The 21,597-nt window shown below is 34.8% G+C and overlaps 1 protein-coding gene and 1 non-coding gene across 2 annotated transcripts in view; one reads left to right on the top strand and one right to left on the bottom strand.

The window, feature by feature from the left end:
• PRDM5 (PR/SET domain 5) overlaps positions 1-21,597 on the top strand; it is a 210,247-nt gene that overhangs the window by 87,627 nt on the left and 101,023 nt on the right. The window contains 6 exon segments of the mRNA XM_086704306.1: positions 8,834-9,008; positions 11,293-11,467; positions 12,596-12,688; positions 12,946-13,067; positions 17,014-17,093; positions 21,061-21,145. Coding sequence (XP_086560432.1) covers positions 8,834-9,008; positions 11,293-11,467; positions 12,596-12,688; positions 12,946-13,067; positions 17,014-17,093; positions 21,061-21,145 — 730 coding nt within the window.
• On the bottom strand, positions 18,252-18,357 carry LOC112859159 (U6 spliceosomal RNA). Its single transcript, XR_015250681.1, has one exon. It is a non-coding gene; the product is annotated as a U6 spliceosomal RNA (small nuclear RNA).

The following is a 21,597-nucleotide window of genomic DNA, read 5'->3' on the forward strand; positions in this document are numbered from 1 at the left end:
TTTTGAGAGATGAGACAGAGTGTGAGCAGGGGAAGGGCAGAGAGAGAGGGAGACACAGAATCCGAAGCAGGCTCCAGACTCTGAGTTGTCAGCACAGAGCCTGATGCGGGGCTTGAACCCACAAACTGAGATCATGACCTGAGCTGAAGTCAGACGTCCAGCCAACTGAGCCACCAAGGCACCCCTCAATCTTAACTATCTTGTCTAAAACTTATCCAGCCTATAGGGTTCGGAGTGAATTTCAAAGGCTGTTGTGAAACCGTCTCTAAAAATTCCATAGCTGCTGCTGTCTGTACAATTGTCTTGGCCCTTGTTGCTCCATTTTGTAATTTAACCGGTTTGTTCTGTTTCCACCAAGAGTATGTAAAGGTCTGCAGAGCAGAAAACGGTATGGGTATTCTTGTGAGTGTGGATGTTCTGCAGTGCCGTGCACATTATATATGGCAATAAATGCATTCAATGGACATTCAGTTTCTCTCATGTGTTTTTGAATTGACTTTTGGTATGTTGAGTGCAGTTCTCTTTCCAGGAAGCACATCTGCTTGTCTAATCTGTTCTCTTATTTCCAGTTGGTTGAAACACTCTCAATTGTTGGCTAACTTTTGAATTCTTAAGAATTTGTTGGGAATGGGAAATTGATTCCCCAACCCTTTTTGTAGCAAATTCCACTTTCCTGAGTGACTCTGTTGCTTTTATAGTCTTATTAATTCAAAAGGAAATGACAATTATTTTTCTCTTACTTAGTTCAATTCAGTGGGTCCTTTGTGGATAGCCTTCAGTGAACAAGGTGTTGAGTCAGGTATTGAGATTTACACATAGTTGGATATGATGTAGTGCCTGCCCTCAGGGAACAAGCAATCTTTGGAGAAAGGAAGAGGCAAGGGGAAGGAGAGACCTGTGTTTAGCTAATTCTCATGCCATTTAGAATAATGAATATTTTGGGAATGATAGTTTATATATAATTTGAGGATATAATCCCTTTCCTCATGGAGTTTCCAGCCCATTTGGGGGATGCAGCTAAATAAATGCAGATCAGGGTGGTAAATACTTTGATGGGGACAGCATAGACAGTTAGGGAGGCATGTGTGGGGAACCTGTTGTTCAGACCTGTTAATATAATAATTTGGTGGGAATTCTTTTTTCCAATGTGATAGGGACCAGTACTTGGTCAAGTAATAGAAAAAGTTTGTTCTAGTAGGGATCATAGAATTGGTATTTCAACCATTTTATTTTAACTTGTTTTATAAATATACATTGATTCTTTATTTTTTATTTTTATTTTTATTTTTTTTTTGATTTATGACCACAGCCTTCTTGATACTGAGTATAGGTATTCTCACTAGAGTTTGCTACCATATTTTTTCATAACCACTCCTTATAGTATTCAGTTTTGCTATTTTTAAAGTAATATGAGTAAAGTTTCTTTCCTGCAAAGCAGCCTGAGTGTAGAATCCTTCCAGATTTATGATTCCCCTCATATTTTGTAATTGCTTTGCCTTCTGTAATTTGACAATCTTTTTAGACTCACCTTTGAGTCTTCAAAATGTACAACTGATTTTCTTTGAAACGGTTGAATATTTTCTTCCTCATATATCTTTGGTTTATGTAATATTGAGGCAAGTTACTAATTAAAACGACTTGTACAAGTGACATTAAACAGGTGTGGGAGCATGCACAACAGACAGTTGGGACAGAAGCACACAAGTTAAGTGGTGAGGACAGAGGAATGAGGGAAAGCAGAGGGTAGGCTGCTGAGAAGACTTCTCTGGGCATCAGTCAGCAGACTTGATGTAGAGTGTCAGGTAAATCTGGGAATGAGTTAAGTGGAGGCCACTTAAAAGAGTTTCTGATGTTAAATAGAGCAGATATGCTGTGAGAACACAGTATTTCCTCTAATTGCATCTATGTAAAATAGCCGCTCTGTTCTCCATAGCATAATCTTACTCTAAGATTGCTTGGCCTGTCAGTATTGACTTATAACTTATATCTAAGTAAAATAGCTGAGGTATAGTTTTTTTTTTTTTTTAATATTTGTTTGTTTGTGAAGAGCCACTGTTTCTTAGGATCACATCATGTGTTTTCTATGTAACAAATTTTTCTTTTTATTCTCCTCATCTTTTCTGTTGACTCATTTCTCCATGGTGTCAGATTTGTTTTGTAAGATGCCTCAAAGATTACTATCTTTGCTTGAGCCCCTCAGAGAAAGATAGCATATATGTTAGTGATCTCTAATTATCGTATTTTGTTTATGGACTTGGTTTTTTGTCTAATATAGTACTCATTCCTAGGAATCATATCAAACAATTTCCTTGATGTGTGGCTGATTATCAGCTGTGATTAGAAAAGAAATTATTTTATTTACATTTGTTTGAAACTTCCATTTTTTTAATAGGGCTTGACTAATGCACTGTAAACATGAAATTAACTTATTTTGCACCATTCACTCTTTTAAATATACCTGTCATTTTCCGGCTTCACACCATTCTCCTTGATGTTTTCTTCTTACTCACCAAGAAAATAATTTTAAAAGTATTATTTTGCTTAAATCATTGTATCAGTCAACTTTTGCCAAGAAGACTGTCCTACGAGCCTTAAAGTCTTAGTGGTTTATAGCAACAAGGATTTAGTTATTGTCCATGCAGGTATGGGCTACTGGAGACTGTGACTCTTTCCACCATTCGGTTCCACGTGGTGAACCATGGTATCTAAAGTAACAGCACTGACCAGAGACATGCGTTTTTCTGGCAGAAGGGAAAGAGCAGTGGCCCAAACATGTGACGACTCTTAAAGCTTTCTCTTGGACATGGTTCACTTCGCTTCCAGTCACATTTCATGGATCAGTACAAGTCACCTTGTCAAACCTGATACAGTACACGCCTCCCACAGATGCCACTCTGAGCCACATCACAGGGGTGCAGCCCCCTCTTCAGAGGGGAGTAAATAAATAGGAATGCAATGTTCTATTATAGTTATGTCTCATTTTATTTATTTTTAATAAAGTATTTTTGTATTTTTTAAATGTTTATTTATTTTGAGAGAGAGAGAGAGAGAGAGAGAGAGAGAGAGAGAGAGAGAGAAAGAATGTGAGTGGGGGAGGGGCAGAGAAAGAGGGAGAGAGAGACTCCCAAGCAGGCTCCATGTTAGCACAGAGCCTGATGTGGGGCTCAATCTCTTGAACCATGAGATCATGACCTGAGCCTAAATCAAGAGTCAGATGCTTAATCAATGGAGCCACTCAGGTGGCCCAGTTATGTCTCATTTTAAATGTTTTTATTTTTATTATTAGATCACTATTAATAGATATGCTTTGTGAATTTCACTATGGAAATGATTATTTTTTTATATTTTTCAGCTTTGTATATTGAGCTCTACAGAAATGATGTTGATACACAGGTTAAGACTGAATCAGGGTTTTTGTAAAGAAGAATTAATTGAGAAGATATTAAATATGGAATTCTTCCTATTTCATTACATTTTCTTTTCTCCATCTTTACCACTTGTCTCCTACTTCTGTTGATAATCGAATAGGAGTCCAAACTTTTTTTCCTCCACATTGGTATAATTTCAGTTTGTAACCTCAAGCATTTTGAAGATGATTTCCTATCGTGTTGATTGGTCATTAGTTGCTTGGCTGGATAATCTGAATTTTCACTACTTACTACCTTTTCAATACAATGAATTGTGCCTTTGCCAATGTCACAATCATGACTTCTTCTTACGTTGTCCACATGTATCCTCCTAAATCACCACTATCTGGATTATGGTAATAGCCTACCACAAAAAGTAAATAAAGGAAAATATCAGTAAACTTTTTACTAATAAGTACTTTTCTTCTGTAGACATGGCCTTTTAATATTCTTTTTATTATTTTTTTTCACTATTCATTATTTGTAAAATGGTGAGCAGGTGTTATGAGTAAAGCTTACACTGTGGGGGATACCTGGTAATTCTTGTTTGCTGCCTTGAGGAAATTATCTTTGGAGAGATAAGATCAACATGTATTAGAATTTTACTGGTCATATGAATTAAATGACAAAAAACACAGAAATAAATTGCAAGTGCCCAATAAACTTAAGGCATTATATATGGAGAAAACTCCTGGAACCTAATTCAGTAGATTAGAGAGTTTCATGGAGAAGGATGAAAATGAGGTGTGCCTCAGATGACACTGAGGAGTTGTAGCAAGGAGGCTAGGTGGCATCTTTGCAATTGTACTAACACAGGAATAAATTCAGTATTTTCTGAGAGCAAGTATACCGGTTGGACTGAAGAACAGGAGGCAGGTTCATTTGAAGGACAGTTGAGGATGAGAGGACAAAGTGGGTTCAGATTATGGGAGTCTATTTGATAAACCTTTGGAGCTGTACTTGAGGATGTGACTGGTTCTGTATGTTGAGAATCCTGAGCTGGGGCTGGAGACTGTGAGATTTAGAATTTAGAGTTTAGAATTTGGAGAGCATGATGAGTGTAGTTAGGGTGACCAACTGTCCTAGCTTGCCCCCGACTCTTTCAGCTTGAGCTTTGAAAGCCTCATGTCTTGGGAAACCCAAGTCACAGACAAAGCAGATGGCTTGTCACTTTTAGGTATAGTTCAGATATAGTTTAGTATGTTAACAAGTGAACAGAGTGTGACAATCAGAAATCCAAAGCAGTTCAGAGCTCTGGTAGGCAGGCAGTGGAATTTAATTATATTTTGGCTGAGGGCAGTTTGGCCACATGGAATTTGGTCAAAAACAGCAATGTCAAAGCAACGTTATGTGGCAGTGGGTTGAAATAAATTTTGAAAAAAAAATATTTTAACCACTGGCTTTCAAGTTTTGCATAGTTATAATAGTAATGATAATAATATCTGCTACCATTCATAAATGCTTATCATTTATGCCAGGCACCTTACTAGGTTTTACAAATATTTTCACTTTTATCCTTACAATTAACCTATGACTTAGGAATTATTTTCTCCATTTTACAAATGAAGAAACTGGTGATTCTAGAAATTAAGCTTTTTTGCACAGTCATACAGCTAATTAATTAATCATAGAAAGAGACTTTGAACCCTGGCCAGCCCAAAAAAGCCTGTGCTCTTAGTCATTATGCAGCACTGCTTTCTGTTATCAAGGAACCAGGTTTGTTTATTATTTATTATTTTATTTTACTACAAAAGTAACACTTACTGATTCTATGGACTAGCAGAAGAGATTCTGCAAAATACTTAGAATTACCTCTACTTAGAAACAAGTTCTGTGAAACATGTTTGTTGATATATTTTTCTTTTTGGGGCACATTATCTATCTACCTATCTATCTATATATTTATCTAACTATATTGATACATATATGACATGTTATTTTATAGAAATTACATTTGGTAAATTTTGAAACCAATTATTAGGCATTTATTTTTTTCCAATTTATATTATTGGACATGTAGGCTGCAACATTTTGATGGTATAAACAGCTTACAGTAGAAATAATTAGCTGAGGGGCATCTGGATGGCTCAGTCTTTTGAGAGTTCAACTTTTGATTTTGGCTCAGGTCATGCTCTCACAGTTTGTGAGTTCAAGCCCTGTGCAGAGACCACTTGGGATTCTCTGTCTCCCTCTCTCTCTGCCCCTCCTCAACTGTATCTCTAAATAGATAGATTAGATAGATAGATAGATAGATAGATAGATAAATAAACTTTAAAATAAGAATTAGCTGAAAATAATATACAAATAAATAAAGCAAAATGAAACAAGACTAAAAAACAAAAATTCAAGAGCTGAATAATAATTGTAAAACCACTCACTCTATGTTGTATCCCAACACAATGAAAACCACTGGCTGAGGAATATTTGCTTTTGAACAGATCATCATGTTGAACAGCCTTCTTGCAGCTAACAGGTTTTCAGCAAAATCACCTGGAGCCCATAACAGGAACCATAAGCAGGACCCCAGAACCCAGGCAGAGTCAGGGAAGGCACTAACCCCTAAAATGTAAGGAGTTACTCTCTTACAGAAGGAACTGTATTCAGGGGAAAAAGCCACAAACCTGAAGATGGGAAATAAGAGCTGTAATAAGAAGTAAAATTCAGGATCAAAATATTAAAACAGTCATCAAAGCTGGAGCACAAGGTTAGAATCCCAGGACTTTGAGTCAATACCCTTTAAGTCCTTCTTGCCAAAGGGCAGGCAATTGGGGCTGGGGTGAGCCTACAGGTAAGGAATATTGGAGTTCAAGAGAACTCCAGAGATTAGGAATCTGGCAGGGTCTGCCAATGGGAAGTTTTGAAGAGAATAATATAATGAAAAGTTGTGATTGACTTAGTGAAGTGTAGGCAAGGAACAATTTAAGAGGATACTTCTTAAAACTATTGTGGTAGCAAATTGGCTAGGCACTGGTAAGAATTATATAATAAAGCTATCTAGAATTAAATAAGTAGATTGGAGTAATACCATGACATTCCTTTTACCATATTTTTGGCATATAGACAAAACATGTAGTTGGTCCTTGTTGGGTATAATGCTATTGCTTTTATTAAGTCAAGGTTTTAACTGGTATATTAAAATTTTCTTTTCTTATGGAGCCCCTGAATGGCATGCTGTGTCTTATGACTGAAGTTTAAGTTAATGTTATCATGTTTTAAAATTAAAAATGACTTTTTCTTGGTGCTATGAAGGCCATCACAAAATTGATTATTAATATTCTGGAAAGATGCTTCAATTAAATTTCTTGGATATTGATCAGATAAGCACTAAGATTTATGATTGTGTTCTGAAATCTTCATTAGGTGAGTCCTTTGTTGCTTTTGGAAACTATTAACAAGTGGTTTCCAAACCCTGGAAATTACCACTTCTGAGTTCATTTAAAAAGAGACCTCTCTTTTGCTGAATGTCTGCATAGTTTTTGTTGGTTGGTTTGTTTATTTTATTGCACAAAGAGTAACAATTGAACAGAAGTTAATTGTGTTCTTAATTAGAAATCACTTTAGGTTTCTGGAGGTTTGAAGTTACAAAAATTGCAAGGATGCTGTAAATATAGAAACTTCCTTTAATTAACTGTAGCTGATGGTTAGATTTGCTTCAGTGCTTTGAACTTTTGAATCAAACCTTTCTTGCCCAATAACGACGAATTTAATCATTTTTGTCTTTTCCATGGAATTTTCTAATATATATATATATATATATATATATATATATATATATATATATACACCATTTTAAAGATTACAAAGATTCTGTTTGTTGTAAAAAACAAAACAAAACAAAACAAAACCTGAAACAGTGGACTATAAACTACTCTTTCTCCCAGCCTCCAAATGATAACTGTATAATAGTTTGCTGCATCTTTTCCCAGCTTTTCACAGGGGTTCTGCTTGTGTGTACATAATATACACATACACACATACAGATGTTACACATTCCTCGTCCTCCAGTTTCCCTTCTCCAGCTCACCTTCTCCCTTCCCCCTCCTCCTCTGTCTCCTCCGGCTTAACGCAAGTGCTGTGGTGATAATGCCAGAGAGAAGGCTTTGTTCTATGTTCTCTCCCTTACTAAATTTCACTCCTTGGTGGAGCTCACTGTCCTTGTCCTCTTCTCCCCTTGCCTACCATCAAGGTTCAATAAATTCAGACTATGTTTTGCTTCTCTTTATCCTCAGCAGCCAAAGTAGGAGCCGTCCCAGAACAAATCCTCAGCTATGTAAGAGCAATTCTGGGTGTTTCTCTTGGGGACAGCGAGCTAAGCAGCCCCAGTTCTGGCTTCCCTGGTGATTGGCCGAAGGCCCAGAGGGGCTTTTTGTACCAGTTCATTCCAAGTGTGAAGTTCCTCTGGGGTTTCCTTGGGAAGTAGGTTCTTCTTTGTAGTATTTTTCTTGTGTCTGTTATGGGTTGAGATTTCTTCTGCAGTAATTATCTATCATTTCAAACCTGATTTCTAATCTCCTAGAATTTTCTGCAGAATTTTTTTGTGTTGTTAGTGGAACTTGTTTTCTTTTCTTCTCTCTTCTGTCATTTTAGTGGGATTTAGGTACACATGATGATTCAGTTAATACTTTGAACTTCCCAGGTGCCTGGTTGTTTTTTCTTTTTTTTATCTTTTCTTTTTTTACGTTTATTTATTTATTTTGAGAGGGAGAGAGCATGAGTGGGGCAAGGACAGAGAGAGAGAGAGAGAGAGAGAGAGAGAGAGAATCCCAAACAGGCTCTGCACTGTCAGCGCAGAGACTGACTCAGGGCTCGGATCCGTGAATCATGAGATCATGACCTGAGTTGAAATCAAGAGTTGGACATTTAACTGACTGAGCCACCCAGGTGCCCCACCTGGTCTTTTTTTTTCTATTTCTGGTCTAGGGTTTTGGAAGTTTTTTCAGGGTTTGTTTGCAGTTCCTATGGCTTATAACTTGAAAGTTTTTTTTTTTCTTCCAGTTTTGGATTTAATATTAATCATAGTTAGATCATTGATATCTCATTGCTCTCTGTGCAGAAATAACACCATTACTTAACAGACTTCTTTCTGCTGCATTTACAGGCATCCCCAAAATGTTATGACATTAGGCAAATTAACAATGTGAAATTCACTTTTAGTAATTTAAGTATGCTTTCATTTGATATATATAAATGTCACTATCTGTAATATATATTTGTACTTTATTTTCTGGGTGACTGAATACTGTCAGTTTCCTTTTTCAGTATCTGGATCTGTTGGAGATATAAAAAAAAAAGAATAGTAATTTTTAATGGGAACCTGGTACTCAGTGTATCTTAAAATTATTTCTTAATTATTAAATGGTTCAACATTTTTTAAATTATTGAGATATATTTGTAATACAATAGCATATTTTTTAATTTTGTCTCAGGAAGGAGAAAACATTTTCTATTTGGCAATTGAAGACATAGAAACAGATACAGAACTTCTGATTGGCTACCTGGACAGTGACATGGAGGCTGATGAGGAAGAACAGCAAATTATAACAATGATCAAAGAAGGGGAAGTTAAAAATTCTAAAGGACAATCAACAGCTGGCAGAAAAGGTATTGCCTCTAATTGGTGATCTGAGACCATAGAAGTTGTAGAAGAAATATAGTTTGAACTGCAGTTGACTTATAGTTGTGTTATAATAAGGTGTTCTCAAAATAAAGTTAGCTTTTGTGAAAACTACTCTCAGAGAGTAGCCAGCTGTAAGCACATCTTTCTTCTAGCAGAAGGAGAACGCTGGGTGTGGGTGATCCATGTGCCCTGTAGAGCTGCCAAGGTCAGCACCAGCTCCTGACTCTCACTGCTCTCACTGGTACAGTGGGTTGGCTAGGAATGAGGAGTTTTGTGCTCCAGCCCCGCGTCTGCCACTCATCAGTCTTGTACCGGGCAAGTCACTAACTCTTTGAGACTTTACTTTCTCATCTGCACATGGGGAAAGGCAAGTGCAGAGGTGTGCAGAGGGTACTGCTGGACCCTAATGGACTCTTCCTGGGCCTCCCTCTTGTTTGAGATCCTTTGAGAATCTGGAGCTTCTGGAAATCTTTTTCTGTTCTGAGCATAGAAGCCTGTAGGATTGTTAGGTTGTTCTAGTTGGGTAACCAAAAATGTGTGTTGACGGGAGGTCTGATCTGCTTAGATCAATCCTGTAATCCAGGAGATGTCGCTTGTTTGCCATCTACTGGGGAATAATCAATTATTATTGGGGCTTGTTTCTATTTTATTGTGTTTTACTCCTGATGGGATTTGAAGGAAATATGAATGATGTTAAAGGTATTCATGTTTTGTAATAGATTGAAATTTACCATAGAGTATTTTTTTCATTTTCTTTAGCAAATCTGCTTCAAGAAGTGACACTGATTTCTTTAGTCACCATGGTAGTAATATCTTTCATATGAATTTTCTACTCCAACTATATGTCACTGGCTGAGAAAGTATAAGCATTCCTAGCATTGCTAGCTTATGCTTCTGTTTCTTTATTTCAGTTGGATTATTTAAGGGAAAGATGAGGACAGGCTTTCTGTTCTTTCAAATATGTATTTTGCTGTTTCAAATTTCAGACTTTGGGTAATAGGTATTATTTTTGTATTATTCTGTATTTTCTTTTTGGGGAATATTTATTTATGTGAATTACAATATTATTGACTACATTCCCTATGCTATACTTTTTGTATTTATTTTTTAAGGTCCCTCCCCCCACCTCCAGGGCATATTATTACTGTGTCCACTATTTTAGCTTAAAAATGGGTCTCCTGCTTATTTATTATCACCCTGATTTTTCTTTAGTTAACAAATATCAAATTGCAAATTGTTTTTACTTTTGTAAAAATAACCAATAGAAACTTAAACAGATTTTGAAAACATATGAATCAGGTACATACATTATTGCTATTTTTATTTTAGAAATCAGTTGTTATTTAATAAAAGCACCCCTTCCCCCAAAAAAGGCCAGAACACAAACAGAGCAACCAAACCACCAGCAAAAAAAAAAAAACAAATAATCCACTCCAATGTCAAACAATGGAGAGCTTAGTAAATAATTATGTTTTTTTTATTTGACTTGGGAAAATGTTAAATGGAAAAAAAGAGCAACAGATGAAATTGAATACAAAGTATGATCATAAATGTAGTTATTCTTAGACTATAAAATATGAATGGACAAAAGGCAAATCAGGCTTGAGAATATATTAAGTGGTTGTCTCTTCATTGTGGGATTATTGGTAATTTTTATTTTCTTCATATTCCCTGAATTTTCTAAATCTAATCTTATTTAATAATCAGAAAAAAAATGTGATGTAAATAGTGCACTTTGAGAAATTTCGGTGGATCCATGACAGTCCTTAGGGACTGACAAGCCAGAGAGACCATGGAATCTCATGACACCTGCTGTAATGAGTTCTGTCTTTATGGCCTCAGTCTCTTTCACATGTACGTGAGATTCCCCTTAGTAATTCCACATAGTTTTGCCTTGGTTGGATTTTTTCTCTTTGTGAACTCAGTGAACTCAAGATGACCTGTTTCAGGGAAAAGTTTTGCTTTCTCATTCCACATTTGCAATAACTCTTTCATGTGAAAAGTTAGCATTATAGGGTAAATTAAAAATTGATTTTGATTTTGTATTAATTTGCTGAAACACCAATGAAGTGAATTAAAAGATAAGGTACTTCTAGTAACACTTCCTATTATTTTTCATGGACAACATTAATAATACTCAGAGAGATAATACGAATTTATTCTTCTGATACTATTAAACACAATTTTGATTTTAAAATGAGGATAAAACTGAACAGTTCTTGGCTCTTAATTTTTGTCTTATAAATTTGCTTCCTTGTAAATGTACAGATTGCCTTGGCTGTAAAGAGGACTATGCTTGTCCCCAGTGTGACTCGAGTTTTACCAGTGAGGAAATTCTTGCTGAGCACCTTCAGACATTGCACCAGAAACCTACAGAGGAGAAAGAATTTAAGTGCAAGAACTGTGGGAAGAAATTCCCAGTTAAGCAGGCTTTGCAAAGACAGTGCGTACAGCAAAGAATATCTTTAAAATTATAAGCTAACACTTTTGTTTTTAACTATTCTATTTGATTTGTTTTATACGTGTGTGTGTGTGGGTGTGTGTGTGTGTGGGTATCAGTGATGGAGACGGGGTGGGGAGGAAGAAAGTAAGCATTCTATATTGTCATTGTCATTAACTTATCTTTTCTTAGTATAACATGGTGATTTTTGAAACATTCTGATTATGAACTTCCAACAAGTAAACATTATTTATGCTAATAAGTCTTTGTCCATTTATTTACTTGCCATTAAATATCAAATCAAGCCCATTGATTTACTATTCAGAAATTCATTTATGCATAATTTAGTGCTCTGAGATCACAGATCAAGTTTCAGTTGTCTGCATTTGATATTCCCTCTGGAATCAGTGAAAGAAGAGTTTTAAGAAATGAAGAGAGTTTAGAGAATAAAGAATACGGGGACACTTGGGGAAGCACTGTTTATTTCTTAGCAACTTAGGAGGAATAATTTAAAGATGAATAGATATAGGCTGTCACATGAAGATGAATTAAATGATCCCACACATTGCTCGGTACCCTTTATTATTTTGACTCTTTATATTAACAGCATATAAATTTATCTTTTTACTTAAATATTTTACAGGATTATTAATTATTAAAAGTGAGAAATTAGATACGTATATTTTTTATTTTAAGAATGTCACCTTGTATATGAGCAAGAAAGCTTTCATGTTTACTATTTTAATATATGCATCTACTTTTGCATATGAAATTTGAAATGAAAAATTTCTGCTCAAAACTTAAAAAAATTATAATAGCAAGAGATTAAGCATTTGGAAATTTTGTTATAGGCTCTTGAAAAAAAAAACAAGCCAGGGCTATATACTTTTTAGAGACTAGATGTTAAAACTGCATTCTAGTCAGCTTTTATTGAGTCTACACCAAAGATACTTTTGCTTAGCCGGGTCTTATAGTTAAATTAGGTACTACCAAAAATTAAAGGGACAAAAAACAAAATGAAAACAGAGATCACCAACAGGATTTTATTTAAAGTAGAGATATTTTTCATAAGTTTTTGTCTTACACATCCAGTTTTTATTTCTTTTTGTTTTTTTTCTATTTCCCCCTCAGCGTTCTTCAGTGCACAGCAAAAAGCAGTCTGAAGGATTCTTCACGAAGTTTTCAGTGCTCTGTTTGCAATTCTTCCTTCAATTCAGCATCGAGGTTTTGTGTCTGAGTTATCACATGGCTGTTATATAATTGTGGGTCATTTTTGGCAGGCATGCTTTTTATGCTTCTTAGTGATTATCACATGGCTACAAGATAAGTGCTTTCCTTTTTACCTGCCCAGGTAATGCATGAAATGACCCAGAAACTCTACTAGAGAGCATGCATTGCAAAAGCCTGCTGTGCTGTTAGACTTCATAAGATATGTCTTCACCATTTCTTCTCCCTGTTCCCCTCTCCTGGTTGTTTTGTAGTTTTGAGCAGCACCAGGAGACTTGCCGGGGAGATGCCAGGTTTGTGTGCAAGGCCGACAGCTGTGGAAAGAGGCTGAAGAGCAAGGATGCCCTCAGAAGACACCAGGAAAATGTCCATGCTGGTGAGAAATCACTGGAGGGTCATTTTTAAAGGGGCTTCCTCTCCCCAGGCTGCTGTGATCTGTTTTTAATTCTTGCTCTTGAGGAGAGAGCTTGCTTTGACATTATGCTCACACAGATGTGGAGCTCTTGCAGTGGACTTTTTTCTTTCTCTGAGCACCATTTCTTTTTTAAGTTGATTTCAGCAGTATTTTTCATTTTTCGGATATCTGAATTAATCATAACTGGAAACCTAAGCTAGAATCTACTTGAGCTTGGTAGTCAGGCGTATTAAAAGTTAATGTTTTTAAATAACAATTTAAGTGTGAAATATGAAATTTCTCTTTTAGTAGATACGTTTTAAAACTATTAAATGATGCTCTTGTGCCTTAAAGTTTTGTAGTAAAAATCTATTTTTTAAATTTATATTTCTCCCATATTGGAGAAAATTACTGCATTTTGACATGGGAATTTAATGTATCGGGATTAATAAAGCAGATATTATTTGAATTCCTTCTAATGGCCAGCTAAACAATAAAACCCATATAAAATTTGACTGTCACTTAGATTTTATCTGTTTAGCACATGGTAAATGTATTTTGGTTTAGGGATCGAATCTGTTACACGGAGTTGAACAGATGGCTGTATCGTCAGAGTTAACTTTTCACTTCCTCAGTGTCTTTTCCTTAAGAGAGGCTGAGGCTCATGGAACTCCTCATATGCTTCTGTGCCTATGCTTTTCGCACATGTTTACATTTGCGCTTCGCTTCTGGGAAATGTGTGGAAAGATGTCTTTCTGGACATGAGGAAAGTGGATTTCTCTTCTCCCATCTTGTTTATTCCCACATTCAGAACAGGATAATCAGTACTCAGCTTCTGTATCCTATGTTTGTTCATTGTCCAAAAAGTATCTCCTTTACTGTTAAAGTTATAGCAGCTAATATGAGTGTGTCTACTGCCTCCTATTTTGCATCATTGCTTGGACTACATATTTAGGGTAAGCTGTCTATGAAAGTTCTGGGTGGTAGAAAGTATGGCCATGCAAAATACAGCTTCAGGATGATTATCAATAGGACTTTACATTGTTCTGATTTCTTTCTTTCCTTTTGAAGAATATATGGCTGATTTAGGGAGGATGGCATTTTCCTGAATTCATTAAACTTGGGCCTTCACTATGCTTACAAAAGGCAAGCATAACTTTTTGATAGACCTGTCTTCATAGTTTTTTTTTTTAAGCTGTTCTGTTTAAAATGCTGTTCTTAATTTTCTCCATCTTTGTCTGCAATGTATTATAACAAATCTTTCATGTCATTTTTAAAGTTAACTTTGCTGAACTAAGTAAAAAACCAGATGCATACTGAAACTCTGGAAACTTGCATTCTTTTTATTTGGGCATGTGGTCTTCAGGCTGTGCTATAAGCATAATTTCTGTGAGGCTTCTTGTAATTGGCCTTGGATATTATAATATTACTGATTCTGGAAACTCATGTTGACTTTGTAGGAAATAATTTATAAAAGGAAGTTTTTTTTTTTTTTATTTTTCTGTGTTGTGGAAACATACAAAATATGGAATGTAGAATATTAGCCAAAGGTCACTATGCACAATTTTTGTTGAGATTGGTATACAATCTGTCTTTCATTCATAGCCCCTCTTTTGTCTCTCCCTTTTCTTCTATGAGATACATAGACATTTGGAGAAAGAATATTCCACATCAGAACAGCAAGCAAAGCAGTGTTCACACATATGATTGTAGAATCTTCTATACCTGAATGCACACTTAACCCACATTGTACTGAAACTTGTGGTACTTGGGTGACTGTGTATTCAGTAGGGTTGTGTTAATTTTTCATACATCTCCTACTATTGTAAATAATGTGTTCCTGAATAGTTTTGAAAGTTGAATCTGAAAGTAAAAAAAAAAAAAAAAAAATCAGACTTACCTGAATATAGCAAAACTAAAATAGTATAAAGTCTAGTTATGGCTTTGTAGATACTGTTGTCCTTCAACCTAGGGAAGCTGGTAGAGTGATGACGACCTTCATAGTTACCCAAGAGGAAACAGAGAATGAAGGGCCTGACTTCCTTAACCCACTTCCATTTTTTTCTTTTGTTTAGAGTCTATGGATGCTAAAACCAAGAAATTTTGTATTTGTGGGAGATAACATTTGTCTGCACTCTCGGACGAATTGTTATAAATTTTTAAAATATTTTTTTTTCTTCGGGCTCCAGGGTGTCATAGTTGGTTAGGCATATAGCTCTTGATTTCGGCTCAGGTCATGATCTCATGGTTGTGAGATAGAGCCCTGCAGAGCATGGAGCCTGCTTGACATTCTGTCCCTTCCTCTTCCTCTGTCCTTCCTTCTGTCCCTCCCTTGCTTGCATGTGCTCACTCTCTCACTCTCTCAAAAAAAAAAAAAAAGTTTTTTTCTCAAAAGAGCTTGGATTCCAATTCTAGGATGAAGAATAGAAGACGACAGGAGGAGGGAAAAGTTTGGAGATTAGGGATGGGGGTATGGTGCATTGCCTGTGATTCCAGCTGTAGGGACAGTAGCAGAAACATGAGGATAAAGTAAGAGGTGTGGTTGGGAATGTCTCAGTTCTATCTCTCTTCTCTCCCTCAGGGAAAGGATAGGGTCTAGTCTTAAAGAACAGCCGGTATGAGGGATAAGACAGAGCAACAAAAGATTATGAATTGAAAGCGGGAAATGCCAGCTAGTGCAAGCTAGAAAAGAAGGAATATTCCTCTTCTGTGCCCCTCTCCCCTGCCGTGTATGTAATCTATATGTATAGAGATACTCATTTTGCTGGGGAGAATTTTCTCCTTTAGTAGCCATATTTTTTGTCAATCACTATGAAAAATTTTCTTGGCTGTAACATTCAGCATGCTAAAAATAGTGCATTATATGAAACAAGTAACTTAAATAATAACAAATTCATACTTTATTTTTCTAAAAGTGTATAATCACAGTCCTATAATAAAATAAAATCATCTTGTAATATTTTTTTTAATGTCTTGGAGTTTTTTCAAAATAATAGAGAAATGGGGAAGTAGATGGGGTTGAGGTTGAGGTTGAGGCAAGAATAGCCATGGATTTGTCATTGTTGGGGCCAGGTGTGGGTACATGGTGGTTCGTCATATTATTTGATTACTTCAAATATACAAATTTGTGTATTTGAAATTAATTAAAAGTTGAAGAAACCACTCTGTGATTATTTGTGGTAGTGCAGATGATATTACATCATATTTGAAAAAAAATGTTTTATTGAGTCTTCATTTCTATAACCACTGTGAAATTTGAAATATGAAATGAGCTACTGTAATCACTGTGTAAGAAGACAAAATTGGTCTTGTTTTGATTTGTATAATAATACAAATGTTGATATAATGTTTTGATGTACTTGATTTTGGTTTATTCTGGTTTTTGACATTAATATGAGAAAGTATATGCTCATAGATTTTGTAGGAATCTAGTGCTGGAAAGAATAATCTATAAATTCCATCTTAAAAAACACAGAGGATTAAATGAAATATTCTCTTAAAATTTAAAGCAAGTAGCAAAATCAACTTATGAATTAATAAAACCATTTTTTTCTTTTATAAACACATTTGATTAATTTAAATTACAATTTTTCATGTAAGTGTGCTTTTTCTCTTTTAATTCTACATTAGTTTATGGAAAGGTGAAATGCCTATTTTATATATGTAGAAAGTGGTATATCATGCTGAATATTTTTCAAATTTAAAAAGAAAGAGTTTAAATCCAGTTTAATGGCTATAACTATAACATTGAACATTTTGGAATTCTAAGTTGTTAACTTAGAATAACTTAGAATAACTTAGAATAACTTGTATAACATCTTGTTAAGATGGAATACCTGTTTAGAAATTATATATCACCTAGAAACATTGTATCTGATGCTCTTCATATTCTCATTTAAATCATGATGATATTTTATTTGCATTTTAGGCGATCCTAAGAAAAAGCTCATATGTTCAGTGTGCAATAAAAAGTGTTCTTCAGCATCAAGCCTACAGGAACATAGAAAGGTCAGTAAGATGAAGATTAATGCTCATCAGAGTGTAAGACCTTTTAGTCATTTATAGAGCCTGCCATGAAAATTTTTAATTGATTTTTTTATAAAGGCAGAGCTTTGTCATCAATTTATACACTAGCGTATTCTAAAATGCAAGACTGATATGCAGAAAAGTGAGCTCTTGTAAAAGTATATTTTGAGTTTCAAGCTTTTTTATTTGCCTTTTGCTCAGGAAATACTATGTATTTGATGGAAACATATAAGTTTTGTGGATTTATAATATGCCCTGCAATGGCATTTAGCTATTAAAATGCATGCATCTTATAGTAAAGTCCGACAAAACAAAGACAAGAGCTCCTTATTTTGAAGAACTAAAAATAATGTGCAAGTATGTCAAAGTGTTGTTAGCAGAAACAAATGATTATATTAGAAGAAAATAAATTTAATGTATTTTGTAATAAACATAAAACTTATTACTAACTTACAAATTTAATGTGAAAGGTTAACCTGAAAAATATACCGGGGTTATTAACCTTAACAACATTAGCACTATTTAATAGAATTTACAATAGAATAGAGCTAAAATAAAATTTAGATTTTTGTTCTTATTGTGACAAATGCTAGAAGAACTCTTATATTATCAGATAAATGATTATTTTTTAATTTCACATCACTTTTCAGAATATCTAGGAGCGTATAATATTTTCTTTTAGTGATTTAATATTGAAGAGAGTATATAATACTAGTGAATATAAAATTTTACTTTTCTTATGGTTTACAAAATGAATTTATCTCTTTATTGTATATAGATATATTCCAAAGTAACCTGAATGGCTTTAAAATTCATGATATTCAATCTGATAGTTCTAACTATGTGCTGTGGGTTTAATCTATAAACACACAAGATAGTTAGATTTAAAAGATGTCCAAGATTGTATTTTATATGTTGGGTGATTTTGATCCTCAGGGAGAAATAATGGAACAAGCGGTGGACTGAGAGTGAGGACAGTGGGTGTCATCTTCTGTCCCTAACACTCCATGTAACATTGGGCCTCTGTTCTCTCTTTTATTAATGTGACTTGGAATGGGTCCATGCTTTTTAATTTTTTCTCCAAGTGCCATGAGCTGTTTTGTTTGTTTGTTTCTAAATGGTTTTCTAATAGGATTGTTTAAACATGTAGAACACATCAAGAATTTGCATATAATTCTTGTGCACCGGCCATGCTAATCTTCACTGTAACATTCTAATTTTAGTATTTGCACTGCTCACTTCATCCCTATGGCTTCCGAAGCAGAATCTTAGTCTGAGGCAAAAAGATGAAATCCAATTTAGTAGATATTTTCTAAATATCTTCTTACTTGTATAATTCTATGATTTCTTTCCCTTGTCTATTTACATCTTAAGAAGTTGAAATTTAAGATAGTTTACCAGATTAAAGATTGTACTAAACAGAGTGTTTCAACAAAGTTACTTGTGGGGCCTATTTCTGAAAGTGTTCTCTTTTCCATTTATTTTCTTCATAATATAAGAACTTTTTCCCCAAGGAATGTCTTGGTAGAGCCAAATACTACTTGGTGATGGTAGAACACAGCACCCAAATTATCTCTGCAAAATGTTAATAACTTATTAGCTGAATGCAGCACTTCCTTCATTACAGCATGGCTCATCTAATTTAGCCTTTCTGAATCCATAGACAGCTTTTGACTTCCGTTTCTGACTCTGTTCTTAATAGTTGGGTATGTTGAATGTCTAATAGAGTTTGGTTGCAGTATTTAACCTTGCCAGTAGAGGGTGCTGTATGAATATGCCAAATTACATAATAGTCTGGAATAGTATCTTACATTACTATATACTATTTTATGTTACAATAAGACATATTATAACCCTTCTTGAAAATTGTTTATTTAGGGACTTCAAAATTGTAATTTAATATGCTCCATATCAACTAGTAAGCTGAACATTTTGAAAATTGTGCTTTATTTATCATTAGGTGTAAATAAATAGTATTACCAAATTTGGTTGTTTTATTAAGCTTTTTTAGGATTTTTGAAGATAGCTGTGGCCTGAATTTTCCACTATAAATAATATAGTCAATGCAAAAGTGCTTTCATATACAGTGAATATTCTGTTTTATAATTATGGAAAATTAATTCAACTGAACCTTTAAAAAGTGTTTCATGTTTCAGGAGCCGTGAGAGTTAAGAAGTGAAAAAACATGGGTACTATTCTGCAGTATTTTATTTAACATTTAACACTTTATATATGGATAAATAATTTAAAAAAAATTTATGTATTAATATAAGTTTTATATTAAAATGAAAATACACTAAATATATTTTCATTGATGTATGGCTCAGAAAGCACATAATCTTTTTTAGGAGATATTGTTATTATAAAAGACATATATTACAGAAACATAGAGTTTAGGAATATAAATCTGTTCTTACTGTCTTTAAATAAACAATACACATAATATTGCTCCTTAAGCATAGGTGTTGAACCAAAACCATGTGAAGGTCTTTGATGATTGAACAGACTGTCTTTAAAATGGCTGAGGCTGAAAGTTTTACTTCTAACTGTGTAGTACTTGCTTTGTGAGTACTTGTGTGGGTCCCACATTTTTTGCCTGAGGAATCCTAGAATGCTTTGGACTCCATATATTCACTAATTGAGAATAGATGACCCTGCATATAAGCAGAGGTGTAAGTCAGACTCTAGTGGAATAACATCATTCTGCTTCTGCCTTGTTTATCTACATTTCCTGTGCTTTTCCCAACTGAGTTTTCTGACTCACCAAGAATCAGATCTGACAAAGGCAGAAGGTGGATTGGCAGCCTCAGACCTGCCATGAGGTTGGGCATCGAATGAAGTCCCAGACTCAGACGTGGGACCTGGTAATTTTCCCTAGCTTTTGTTTCCCTGCCTTGTCCCCTCTTTTCAGTCTCTCTGTTTTGAGTTCTTCCATGGCCACTTAGATCAAGGGAGCCAATTACCAGGATACAACCCAGTCTTCTACTCATGACTCACTCAGTTCTTGGCCCTCTGCCTTGACTTCACTCTGCAGTAGCCCTCGTTATTCTGCAGGGGTAATCACAGCACCTTGTCTTTGTGCACAAGGGCCTTTGCTTCTCTGGTGTTTACTATTGTGGGCTTTACCTTTAGTGAGGTTGAAGCAAATATAACTTCACCAGAACTATTTTAGAATCTTCAGCAAAACAGTGTGATGCTCTTGTTCATTGGGGGTGATCAACATTTCTAATATGAGGCTTCTTGCAATACATTCCTCTTAGAACTTTGTGCATTGTTTCTGATAATAAACTGGGCTTCTACTTATCATACCACCTATACAATTTCTCTGTTTAGTGTCTCAGAGGGAAAGAGCTAAAGTTAATATTCAGTTGTAATACTTATTAGCCAGCTGTTTGATAAAGTCATGTTCCCTACTTATTATAGTTTTTGATCTTTTCTTTTTATTGTGGTCTTCCTATCGTGTAAGAATTTTACTTTGAGCTAAATGTTTTTCGGAATCATATATCTTCTTGTCTTTCATGATAATTCATGTTTTTTTCTGTACTATATACATTTAAATTTAAAATAGTTTCACTACTGTAAAGGGAATATTATCACATACAGGTTCTGTATTTCCAAATCTAAATTTGTGCATAACAAAAAGAGTTCGTGTCAGTTAGGTATAACTTTTTACAGAGTGTAGAAATTTAATATGCACTAAATAGGTCAGCTATACCACATATTTCAAGTGTGCTGCAATCTTGTATTTTCTTTTAATTGTTTGTTTTTATTAGGTACCAGGTTCACTGCATTTTCAATTTATATAAGATAGTGTGAATAAAGCAGAGCTGAATTACAATATACATAGATATTGCAATAGCAGCTATCCACATATTTATACTTTACTTGAGCTCTATATAATTTATTTGGCTTTGACAGTTGACCTAACTGTCAACTTAACCTTTTGCAGATTCATGAGATATTTGATTGTCAAGAATGTATGAAGAAATTTATTTCAGCTAATCAGCTAAAACGTCATATGATCACTCACTCAGGTAAAATACATATTTGTTCATTTATATTGAAATCACTACAAAAGATTCACTTTGTCCTTTTCAGGATCTCCGAGAATAGTAATCAGGAGACCTGGCTTTTAGTTCTAGGTTGGCCAGTAACTAGCCGTGTGATTTTGAACAAGTTACTTAGCCTCTCTAGACCTCAGTTTATTTATAAAGCCAAGGTGATTGGACTAAGTGATATCGAAGCTCTTCAGAATCACCATTTAATTTATTGTCTACTCCTCCTGGAGCCTGAGATTCTGTTCTTTATCTGTGAAAAGGGCCCTACCTTTCAGAATTGCTGTGAAGGTTAAATGAGATCATTATGTACTGTGCTAGCAGGGGGTCTGACTTTTAGGAGGGATTCAACAATTATAGTTTCTGCTTTTCTAGATACTTTCACATTCTCACTAAGGTACTAATAAATGTTAATGAGAATTTTATAAATA

This window comes from Puma concolor, chromosome B1 (assembly GCF_028749965.1).
Source record: "Puma concolor isolate L17-30 chromosome B1, mPumCon1.1.hap2, whole genome shotgun sequence".
Taxonomy (NCBI): domain Eukaryota; kingdom Metazoa; phylum Chordata; class Mammalia; order Carnivora; family Felidae; genus Puma; species Puma concolor.